The following is a 12981-nucleotide window of genomic DNA, read 5'->3' as shown; positions in this document are numbered from 1 at the left end:
GGTTTTCTCCCCATCATAGGGACCCCACATGATGCGCTCCCTATTATAGTGATCCTTTATGGTGTGCTTCTCATTATAGCGCCCCCATATCTCTGTTTACCAATCTGAAATTCATCCCAGTTGACGATTAGTCCTGTCAGGTGCAGCTCTGCAGAATGTCCCTACTCGGCCCCCTGCAATCTGGTTTCTGTCCTGCCCACTCAACAGAAACCGCTCTCGTCATGGTAGTAAATGACCTTACCCTTGCCAAAGCTGAAGGAAACTAACTATTCCATCCTGCTACTGCTTGACCTTTCCTCAGCATTTGATACAGTTGATCATCCTCTCCTCCTTCAAGCTCTTCAGTCCTTAGTTGTTTGTGACAGCGCTCTGGCCTGGATCTCCTCATACCTCTGTCATTGCCGCTTCACCACCTCTTTCGATGATGGTTCATCTTCAACTCCCACCCCCCTCCTGGTCAGAGTCCCACAGGGCTCTGTTCTGGGCCCCCTTCTGTTCTCAATTTATATCTCCTCCATCGGCAAAATCATCTCCTCCCTGGGCTTTCAATACCACCTATATGCCGATGATACCCAAGTCTATCTCCACTCCCCCGATCTCTCCCCTTTCACCATGGACAAGGTCTCCTCCTGCCTCTCAACCATTTCCTCCTGGATGTCAGCTAGGTTCCTGAAGCTTAACCTGGATAAAACTGAGCTCATAATCTCCCCACCCCGCGCTGCACCCCCTCTCCCGGATATTCAGGTCACAATCAACAGCATTACCATCCACCCTACCTCCCAGGCCCGCTGCCTGGGCGTCACGCTAGACTCCACCCTCTCCTTCACCCCGCCCACTCTGCACCACCTCTCCCAGTTATTCATGTCACTATCACCAGCACTTCCATCTGCCCTACCTCCCAGGTCCGCTGCCTGGGCGTCACTCTAGACTCCGCTCTCTCCTTTACCCCCCCCCCCCCCCCCACATCCAAAATGTTACCAGAGCCTGCAACTTCCACCTTCGCAACATCTCCAAAATCCGCCCCATTATAACCCCGGACACTACCAAGCTTCTCATCCATGCCCTGTCCTCATCATCTCCCGCCTTGACTACTGCAATGCCCTACTATCTGGCCTCCCATTGAAACGCATTGAACCCCTTCAATCAGTCATGATTGCAGCAGCTAGACTCATCCATCTTTCCCACCGCTCTGCTTCCACTTCTCCCCTCTGCGAAGCCCTACACTGGCTCCCTATCTGCTTCAGGATCAGTTTTAAGGTTTTGTGCCTTACCTACAAATCTGTGCACAAGACCTGCCCAACCTAAATTTCTGAGCTTGTCAACAGATATATACCTGCCCGCCCCCTCCGGTCCTCCACTGATCTCCGCCTGACCTTCCCACACATTTCTCAATCCCATGCATGCCTACAAGACTTTTCAAGAGCTGCACCCACCCTATGGAACTCCCTTCCACTCCCCCTCAGACTTGTTCCTTCCTTCAACACCTTCAAGCAAGCCCTCAAAACGCATTTCTTTAAAATGGCCTACCCCACATCTACCACACTCTAACTCTCTCAGTCAACCACCTTTTCCACAACCCTACTTATCTGTCCCTCCCCCACCCTTTAGATTGTAACCCTTTGGCAGGGCCTCTTTACTGCATTCTACTATACATCACTACAGTGCCTCTTTACTGCATTCTGCTATATGTCACTACAGGGCCTCTTTACTGCATTCTGCTATATGTCACTACAGGACCTCTTTACTGCATTCTGCTATATGTCACTACAGGACCTCTTTACTGCATTCTGCTATATGTCACTACAGGACCTCTTTACTGCATTCTGCTATATGTCACTACAGGGCCTCTTTACTGCATTCTGCTATATGTCACGACAGGTCCTCTTTACTGCATTCTGCTATATGTCACTACAGGACCTCTTTAACAGGGAGCCAAATTAATCGAATCAAGACCCCTTGCCCAGGCCAGGAGAACATTTCTAATAAGCAGGATGTTTGCTATCACATGACCCCTGTGCTGCAAGACTGCCACCAGCAGGCCGACAGATGCAAGGCGTCCATTATCCTTAGCGTTGTGTCTCTGAGCAGTCATTCCACGGCCGGCGAGCCCTACAATCATATCAATATCTGCACATTGCCGAGTAACCCCCGGCGGGCGCTCTGAGTATTGGGCACCAGAACTGGAGACATTAGCAGATCAGCGGGGGGAGGGGAAGGAGGGGTACAGCTGGCACTTTGCAGGCAGAATATCCCAGCTAACAGCGGTGAAAGTGGAGGTAATCGTCCGCGACATTATGTTCCCGTCACAGAACTAATGACGACCTTTCTAGTCCCTTCTGGTGGCTTGTCCCCCGCACGCTCATTTCACTCTGAAAGCCGCTTTCCCCGCAAAATCACACGATCGGCCGCAGAGAGCCCCGTCATCCTATATATTAGCAGCAGATGGAAATACAATGATCAGTCAGAGCTGAAAGGCCGGCTAAACCAAAAACTTAACGATGTAAACTGTCACGGCAATCAGACTTGAGATATACACAGTAAATAGAGGCAATGTGCTGAGAATACCATCTGCTTCATGGGTCAAATAGGATTGCCAAACTCCAGTGCAGCTTTCATCCTCTTCTCTCTGGCTGCAGCTAGTGGGCGGGGTCCACTAGCTGAGAGGCGAGGCTTATAGTTCACAGGAAGTAAGGTGTTGCCAATTGTAGGACCACAACCTGCCCACTGGAAACTACTTAGACTAGTGGCCCTGTATGGATAGGCGTACAGCTGCACAATGAGTTTCATAAATCTTTTACAATACTTTACCCTGGTCAGTCTAGTGGTTTGTCTAGTGTGAGTACAGAAAGACATACTCACCTAAAAAGAGGGTAGCCTCTGGATACTATAGAGGCACCCCATGCTGTCCTCTGGTCCCCTGTCGCCGAGCACAGATCTCTCAAAGAAAACCTTGGTAGGAACATTGACGGGGGCCCACAGCAAAACTTTGATGCCCCCCCCCCCAATGGTCACACCCTTTCCCTTGCATACCCCTTGGTGACCCTCACAGCCTGGGGGCCCATCTTACAAGGGTCGTAAGACAAGTGTGGACATCATGATCTTCATACCCATAACAAGTGTAGCCATAAAACCACCTGATCTGAAGAATTGGCCTCTTTATCAGAAGGAGTGCAGTGGAAGTCGGTGCCCCCTTACAGCTCTGCCCCCCCCCCCCTGCAGTCGCAGAGGCTGCTCCCCTGTATTTACGGGGCCATACCACGACTGCATCATTACGGTCGCACCTGCGCAGTACGCGCCAGTGGTTCCTTGCTATTGCGCAGGCATGGCCGTGCCCATGGAAACAAGGGATCAGAAGTTCTCTCCAGTGAAGACTGTATGGAATGGCAATAGTTAGTTCCAGAGAACTGCCCAGGAGAATGATATGCAAACTACAACGGTTTCTGAGAGTGTCAGGAGAAAGTCACCAAGTGTCTGGAGATATTTCCTCCTTCTTGGCCTTTCAGTCTTCCTCATTGATCTATTACTATAACGGGTGGCTTCATAGTCCAGCTGGGAATCTCAGGGAATTGGTTCTCAGTTACACATTGCTGGATCTGAGAGAACTTGTAGAATAGAATATAACTAGCTTACAGTATATCATAAGGTATAGGAGTAATTAGATCTTACCTCCATAAATGGACAAACCATATTGGTAGAAATAATCACTCTGATGCACAAGAGGTAAGATCTTATTTCTACCCATATGGTTTGTCCTTTTATGGAGGTACAATTGAATTACTCCTATACCTTAAGATATAAGATTTTCTGAGTTGTAATCCAAACCTTCAGGGTAGTATATGGTACACCACGATTTCAGATACCTAAGGAGAGCGACCCACCAGTACCTACTGAGATCTGTATCTGGGATACCGAACATGAATGGTTAATTTCCGTAGGCTCTGTTGGTGGTTGCAGGAGTGCAACCCACCCTTGGCCTTCCAAGCAAGGACTTGCACCGCCTACAGCTGACACAGAATACTGCTGCCAGACTGCTAACCAACCAACCCCGTCACTGCCACATAACGCCAGTCCTGCACTCCCTTCACTGGCTACCTATAGAATGGAGGGTCCTATTCAAGATCGGCCTACTGACATTTAAATCACTGAATAATCTGGGCCCTGTATACATGAAAGATATGTTACAGTTGCATAGTATTCCCTGCAATCTCAGATCCACAGGCAGTTGGCTGATGGTGTAATGGTTAAGGGCTCTGCCTCTGACACAGGAGACCAGGGTTCGAATCTCGGCTCTGCCTGTTCAGTAAGCCAGCACCTATTCAGTAGGAGACCTTTGGCAAGTCTCCCTTACACTGCTACTGCCAATAGAGCGCGCCCTAGTGGCTGCTGCTCTGCTCTGGCGCTTTGAGTCCGCAAGGAGAAAAGCGCAATATAAATGTTATTTGTCTTGTCTTTGTCTTTGTCTAATAATCTAGTCATACCCAGAGTCCACTTGGAAACGTTTGGTCCCAGAGCCTTCTGTCATGCTACTCCTACGTTTTGGAACTCCTTACCTCAGCAGATCAGATCAGCTCCATCCCTGGACGTGTTTAAATCCAGACTGAAAACCCACCTGTTCAGTTTGGCATTTGCAGAAATATAACTTTTGTTGTGTGAATACTTCATCCTACTAATTACTGAATCTGAAGAGAGCCTAAGCGCTTTGAGTCCTATGGGAGAAAAGCGCTATAGAAATGTTATTGTATTGTATTATTGTATTGTGAGTATATTTCACTACCCTACTCATACCAACTTTATCTAACGATACTGCACCATCGGGCTCCGGGCCTCTAATTACAGAACCTTGGCGGTTGGAAGCGCAACCACCAGGAATCATCCCACATTGCTTCATCGCATCGCCTCAGATCGCTTCAATATTACATTATCGGTATATATCCATTCACTTTTTTGTAACGTAAGAAGAATAAAAGTAAAACAAATTACTAAAACAAGGGATCAGGGAATAATGACGCACAGCGCCTATGCATAAAAATGGCGCCGCATTAAAAAGATACGCTTATCGCTATTTATCGTTAGTACTGCATAATAATGGCGCACAGGGAAATAAGAAGAAAAACGGCACACAGTAACGTTATTTATCAATAGTGGCACACACTAACGTTATTTATCAATAGTGGCACACACTAACGTTATTTAACAATAGTGGCACACACTAACGTTATTTATCAATAGTGGCACACACTAACGTTATTTATCAATAGTGGCACACACTAACGTTATTTATCAATAGCGCCCTACATAAGCCAAACTGCAGACGTCATTTAACTGCAAAACGGTGAATGGATTTAATGTAACACTGTCAAGGTTAGGGTTAGGCACCACTGGGGGGGGGGGGGGGGGTCTTAGGGTTAGACACCACCAGGGGGGTCTTAGGGTTAGGCACCACCAGGGGGGTCTTAGGGTTAGGCACCACCAGGGGGGTGGTTAGGTACAGGGAGGGTTCTGTGTGAGAGTCGGGTTAGGTATAGTTACAGTACACTATACACCACCAGGGAGGTGGTTAGGGTTAGGCACCACCAGGGAGGTGGTTAGGGTTAGGCACCACCAGGGGGGTGGTTAGGGTTAGGCACCACCAGGACTGTTTATGGGTTAGGGATAGGTACAGTGAGGGTTCTGTGTGTTAACGCTAAATAACGATAAGGCTTTAACGCTAAATAACAATAAGGCTTTAACGTTAAATAGCGATAAGCGGCAAACGGATTAGTGGCAAGTGGCAACACCGTGCGCCATTATTTACAGGCGCCATTTTCAGATGGATGCCTAAAACAAGGCCATTCCTAGCTAATACAGTGAATTTGCTGGCTAACATTTCTATAGCTTGGAAAAGGCCGTGTAATATACAAGTGCTATAAAGACCAGTCCATGTTCTAAAAAAAATGATTAAGGGCAGAGGTCAACAGAATGGAAGCAGCAATTCCAAATAAATAAGCATGGCGTCCTCCGTATCCCCCTAATGGCAGACATCTTTTGATGAGCACTGTATAGGTTGGTGATAAGACAACACTGGGTATTACCTGCTGCATCTTCGGAGGCCAGGAAGTTCTTGGGAATGGAGACCTTGTCCTCGGTGTTACGGGCCCACTCCGTCATTCCACGCCAGCCTTTCATGGGGAAACTGATGTCGTTGGGGCTGTTCACCTCGCGCTTGTAGATGCTCAGCACTGGTTAGAGAAACACAAAGCGTGTCAGGACAAGAAGCCCTCCGGTGTACCCCGCACAAGAGGACAACGTGTGTCCACACTAATGCTACGTACACACATGCGACAACGATCGTTGGTTGAGGACGGCGAACGAACTGTTAATTGATGAAAGAACGACCTAAGTAAAGTTAGTTTTAAAATGTGTGTAACGATCTGATCGTTAGAACGAACGTTACATCACGTAAAGCAACTATTGCGCTTGCGCATAAAAATGAGAAGTTTCATGGAGAAAAAGCGAAATGCGCATGTCAAGCCTAGTACCAACGACCGTTTCCAACGATGTACTACTTTTGCAAACAATCATCGTTGGTAAAAATCCGCCAAGCTAGATCGTTTGTTTTTAACGATCTAGCTCGTCCGTCGTTAGACTTAATGATCGTTGGTTGATTTTTTTTAAACGATCGTCTTTTGAAATGATCGGGAATGATCGTTTCAAATGACTATAGTCGCATGTGTGTACGCACCTTAAGGCTGGTCAATGCAACGCTATACTGAGTTCATGCAAAGGGATGCTAATTTTAGCCAAAGCTATGCAGCTTGATAATGGACCAATCAAACACAGCATAGCTGTGCATAAAATGTGCATCACCTGAACATCTCATTGAGATCTTTTCCATGAAAAAAGAGGGAATTGTGGAGCATTAAAACAGGCCTTAACAGCATCTGCTGGATCGTCCATCTTGTTTTCAAGCCCCCCAGCCCCAACCACATAATGAAAGTGGAATTGATTCATTGTATTGCGGTAGAGGGCGCTGGTGGTGTAGAGGGACAGTTATTACATTGAATTATGGAAGGAATATATATCTGCTAAAATCTAATCTTTTTCTAGGTTCCACCCTCTTTGCTGCCAGGAAGTTCCTGTCCATCCATGGAGATCTGTCTCTCCCTTGCTCCCTGATGTGCATGCTGAGCCCACTGCACCCCCCATGTGTTGCGGACGGTGCGTATACACAGCCAGTTCTGGTTTTCAATCACCTCCATGTAGTAAGAAAGCGTACCTACACACTCTGTTCATAGCATTCACAATCTGTTGGCTTTCATATTACAGGAATAGCGTAAAATTGGCCAATCAATGATTAATCAAAACTGGAGGTGTCCATGTACCCTTAAAGGACAACTGTAGCAAGATGTATGTGGAGGCTGCCATATTTATTACCTTTTAAGCAATACCAGTTACCTGGCTATCTTGCTGATCTTCTACCTCTAATACTTTTAGCCATAGCCCCTGAACAAGCATGTAGCAGATCAGATGTTTCTGACATTATTGTCGGATCTGACGAGATTACCTGCATGCTTGTTTCTGGTGTGATTCAGACCCCGCTGCAGGCAAATAGATAAGCAGGGCTGCCAGGCAACCAGTATTGTTTAACAGGAAATAAATATGGCAGTCTCCATATTCTTCTCACTTCAGTTGTCCTTTAAGCTAAGTAGACACATGCGATTATTGCTGCCCATCAGCCTAGCAATGCATTCTGTAGCTATGTAAGGGGTGGAGCGTTGGCAATCAGCACACAGTGGAGCAGGCAGGTGAAGCAAAAAATAACATCGCGATCGGACACTAAGATGTCAATATGTTGGCTCCATAAAGTGCACCTGAGAAAGGAAAAATATATATACATACCTGGGGCTCCCTTCAGCCCTCTCCAGGCTGTTCCCTCCCTTGCCATCCTTGTCTACCGCCTGGATTGTCCACAGATCACCCCGGAAAGTCCTCCAGTTGGTGCAGGGGCAGTCTGGGTGCGTGCGCTCCCCATCATCGAGAGATTTCTACGCCTGCACAGTAGTACTGCACAGACTCAGAACTCTCTCGGCAAAGGGAGCGCGATGGGGGCGCGGAACACCCTAGACCAGAGGACTTTCCAGGGCGAATAGCAGATGATCCAGGAGGTGGAGGAGGACAGCGATGGAGCAATCAGCCTGGAGGAGGCTGGAGGAAGCCCATGGTATGTATATTTTTTTAAATCCTCCCATTTCAGTTTTACTTTGAGCCTCATTGGCTGTATGCTTTACACCCATTAGAATGGCAAACAATTGTCTGCCAAAGCGGCTGTTGTTTCGGCTGACTTTTATCTATGTGCGTAGCTTTACAAGACTGGAAGGAACACAATGCTTTTATTCTTGTACCTGTCACCCCAATAATTTCCTTCCACAGTTGTTTTGCAGCTGCTAACATAAGAAGGCAAAACGAAAATGTTTTAAAGGGACTCCGAGCACCTCTCATGGGCATGTCTTTAAGCCAGACACCTTCCAACAAAGTCGCGCTATGACTCCTCTGGAGGAGCCTCTTGCAATGGCCATGCGTGTCACTTCCTCTTCCTGCTTCAGTCAGTGATGCACTTCTCTAACAGAGAAGACAGGGGTGACCCGGATGTTATAACATAGCCAAGATGGCAGCCACGATTTTTAAATTGAATGGAAACTATTTGGTGTAGAACGGCGATTCGGGCATCAACTGAAGGATAGCACAAGCTACAGAAAGGTATGCGTCTAAGTACTTTGCAGTACTGGTCGGGGTCTTAAAGGCATACCGATGAGAGGTGCTCGGAGTCCCTTTAAAGCTCTAAATGACCAATGTATTCCTTTTTGCGGAGTTCTCACTTAATCTGTAAATTTGGCACCCCCCTATAAATGCAATGAGAAAATGACTGGATGAATAGAATCCCATCTAACAGGAAGAAAGGGGTCCCCCCCCCATTGTGGAACCTTCATTCAGATTTATAAATCCGCTATATTTCCTGTAGAATAAAGCCTTCGCGTGGCCAGGAATGATTGGACTATTATTGCTTTACAGCGGAGTAGCAGCTTTCCTCTGCTGCTGCCCGAGAGCTGGCAGAGCCATTCACAGAGTGCACGAATGCGGTGATCTCAATCACACATAACTGCAGAGGAGGCCTGGGGGCCGGAGGGACTCACAGAATACATAAACAGTCGACAAGCAGCCAGCCACTGCAACCTAGTGGTGGAACAGAGGAGGCAGCTCACAGCTTATAGAGAGCAGTATATCTCACAGGCTGGCAGCACTGAGCCCACTGAGCTCGCCGCACCGCAATCGCCAGAGATCCGGGATGAAAAGCAGTGAGGCCCAGTGCACACCAAAAACCTCTAGCAGATCCGCAAAACACTAGAGTTTTTTTAAGCAGATTTCAGAGCGATTCTAGGCCTGTTTATAGAGGTTTTCTAAACATGCCTAGCGTTTTTTGTAGCGTTTTTGTGTAGCAGATGTGATATATTATTACTGTAAAGCTGTTACTGAACAGCTTCTGTAACAAAAACGCCTGGAAAACCGCTCTGATCTAGCGTTTTCCACTTTCCTATGCTAGGGCCCGTTCACACTGCACGCGTTTCCAGCCGCGTTTTGGAAACGCGTGCAGGTGACCGACACGCAGGACATCAGACATTGCATAGAGTGCAATGTCTGATGTTCACACTGCATGCGTTCCGGACCTGTGCGGTCCGGGAACGCATGCTGCACGCAGATTTTACAAAAACGCGCGGCTGTCCCATTCACATTTCAGTGATGGGATCAGCCACGCAACGCATACGAACGCGGATGGCGTGCGTTCGTACGCGTTGCGGTCCGCATGCGTGGCCGTCCGCATTTTGCAGTCTGAACGGGCCCTAAAGGGACTCCGAGCAGGGCAGAAACTATGGAAAGATGCATATCATTTTAAAGCTCTCTTTCTCCTCTTTCCAATGATATATAAACCACCACCCTACGTCTTTTAGTTTTCGTTATTTTCGCGATTGAAATTGCCGCGGCCGTGATTTCGATCGCGAAAATAGAGAAAACTAAAAGGTGTAGGGCAACGATTTAGGTGTCGTCAGAAAGAGGAGAAAGAGAGCTTTAAAATGATATTTATCAAGCCATAGTTATATTGTATTACACAGGACGACACTTTCCCCAGTGTCAGCAGCTCCATTCTGCTGAATGCAGCTGCTGACTTTGACAAAAAGTCGCCCTGTGTAATACAATATAACTATGGAAAGATGGTTATCATTTTAAAGCTCTCTTTCTCCTCTTTCTGAGGCGGTTTATATATCATTGGAAAGAGGAGAAAGAGAGCTTTAAAATGATGTGCATCTTTCCATAGTTTCTGCACTGCTCGGAGTCCCTTTAACATTGAGGCAGAAACGCCTCAGAAATCTAAAAAATGCTGCAGCGTCCGAGTTTGCGTTTGTGGAAAAAACGAACCGCTCTGGTTTGCACCAGCCCATTGCAATACATTACCCAAGCGGTTTTCAAACAGCTAGCGTTTTTAAAAACACTCCAGAACCGCTCTGGTGTGCACCAGCCCTTACATACTGTAGCTACATAGTTTAATTTTTTTTTTTAACAAATTAATACTAAATGATTTTCAAAAGCATTTTTTGCTCAAAGTCGCATTTTTCTTATTTTTACGAAAATAATGCAAAAAGAATATCTGCATTTTTACTCGACAGTACTGGATAGGAACCGCAGCAGTTTGGGGGTCACTTTCCGTACGACAGTATACTTCGATCAGATACAGCACTAAAACCATTGACACGTGACAATAACAAACGATCACCTCATTTCATTAGCACCTTTTAAAGGTGGCCAAAGACAATTTTTTTTTTGTTTTTGTTTTTTCGGCGATAAGAGAAATCTGATAAACTTGTCCCTTATCCAATGATTTAAAAAGTTAAACCAATATCCAACACATGACCGATTATTCTGAAAATGTAAAAAAAAAAAAAGAAAAAAGAATAATGGGAAAAAAACATTTTTATATATTTTCATATATTCTTTTTCCAACACATTTGATCTGATGTTTATTTCTAATTTTTCTATAAAAATACCACAATGACTTTTGTTGAAAAAAAAAAACAAAAAAACAATGTTCGAGAACCAGGAACGATACTGGAGGAACTGTCCACAAGTCCACGCACGCTGGAGGGTGAGTGAGACGCTGGAGGACACAGAACGGACAGAGGGCGACACAAGACAGAAAGGGGGACACAAGATGGACTGAGAGGGGCAGAGGGGGACATAAAAGGACACAGGAAGCGCACAGAGGACACAAGATGGACAGAGGGGGTCACAGGAAAAGGACAGGAGGACACAGGAAGCACAGAGGATGACACAGGATGGGCAGCGGGGGGCACACGAAGAGGATAGGAGGACACAGGATGGACAGAGGGGGACACAGGAAGCACAGAGAATGACACAGGATAAACAGAGGGGGGCACAGGAAGAGGATAGGAGGACACAGGAGGCACAGAGGATGACACAGGAAGAGGATAGAAGGACACAGGAAGCACAGAGGCTGACACAGAGGGGGACACAGGAAGAAGATAGGAGGACACAGGAAGCACAGAGGATGACACAGGAAGAGGATAGGAGAACACAGGAAGCACAGCAAATGGCACAGGATAGACAGAGGGGGGCACAGGAAGAGGATAGGAGGACACAGGAAGCACAGAGGATGACACAGGATGGGCAGAGGGGGACACAGGAAGAGGATAGGAGGACACAGGAAGCACAGCAAATGGCACAGGATAGACAGAGGGGGGCACAGGAAGAGGATAGGAGGACACAGGAAGCACAGAGGATGACACAGGATGGGCAGCGGGGGGCACACGAAGAGGATAGGAGGACACAGGATGGACAGAGGGGGACACAGGAAGCACAGAGAATGACACAGGATGGACAGAGGGGGCACAGGAAGAGGATAGGAGGACACAGGAGGCACAGAGGATGACACAGAGGGGGACATAGGAAGAGGATAGGAGGACACAGGAAGCACAGAGGATGACACTGGATGACAGAGGGGGACACAGGAAGAGGATAGGATGACACAGGAAGCACAGCGAATGGCACAGGATGGACAGGGGGGGGGGGCACAGGAAGAGGATAGGAGGACACAGGAAGCACAGAGGATGACACAGGACGGACAGAGAGGGGCACAGGAAGAGGATAGGAGGACACAGGAAGCACAGAGGATAACACTGGATGGACAGAGAGGGGCACAGGAAGAGGATAGGAGGACACAGGAAGCACAGAGAATGACACAGAGGGGGACACAGGAAGAGGATAGGAGGACACAGGAAGCACAGAGGATGACACAGGATGGACAGAGGGTGGCACAGGAAGAGGATAGGAGGACACAGGAAGCACGGAGGATGACACAGGATGGACAGAGGGGGACACGGGAAGAGGATAGGAGAACACAGGGAGCACAGAGGATGACACAGGATGGACAGAGGGGGAGCACAGGAAGAGGATAGGAGGACACAGGAAGCACAGAGGACACAAGATGGACAGAGGGGGGCACAGGAAGAGGATAGGAGGACACAGGAAGCACAGAGGATGACACAGAGGGGGACACAGGAAGCACAGAGGATGACACTGGATGGACAGAGGGGGACACAGGAAGAGGATAGGAGGACACGGGAAGCACAGAGGACACAAGATGGACAGAGGGGGGTACAGGAAAAGGATAGGAGGACGCAGGAAGCACAGAGGATGACACAGAGGGGGACACAGGAAGAGGATAGGAGGACACAGGAAGCACAGAGGATGACACAGAGGGGGACACAGGAAGAGGATAGGAGGACACAGGAAGCACAGAGGATGACACAGAGGGGGATACATGAAGAGGATAGGAGAACACAGGAAGCACAGAGGATGACACAGAGGGGGATACATGAAGAGGATAGGAGGACACATGACGCACAGAGGATGACACAAGATGGACAGAGGGGG

General features: G+C 47.7%; 1 protein-coding gene across 3 annotated transcripts in view; it reads right to left on the bottom strand.

Moving 5' to 3' along the window:
* ADGRB1 (adhesion G protein-coupled receptor B1) overlaps positions 1 to 12981 on the bottom strand; it is an 829276-nt gene that overhangs the window by 336128 nt on the left and 480167 nt on the right. For all 3 annotated transcript variants that reach the window (XM_068238111.1, XM_068238113.1, XM_068238112.1), the window contains exon 14: positions 6072 to 6218. In XM_068238111.1, the coding sequence (XP_068094212.1) occupies positions 6072 to 6218 (147 nt within the window). The remainder of the gene's footprint in view (positions 1 to 6071; positions 6219 to 12981) is intronic.

The sequence above is a fragment of the Hyperolius riggenbachi genome, chromosome 5 (assembly GCF_040937935.1).
Source record: "Hyperolius riggenbachi isolate aHypRig1 chromosome 5, aHypRig1.pri, whole genome shotgun sequence".
NCBI classification, from domain to species: domain Eukaryota; kingdom Metazoa; phylum Chordata; class Amphibia; order Anura; family Hyperoliidae; genus Hyperolius; species Hyperolius riggenbachi.
The sequence above is the reverse complement of the archived record's forward strand: the minus strand, read 5'-3'. Positions and strand labels throughout refer to the sequence as shown.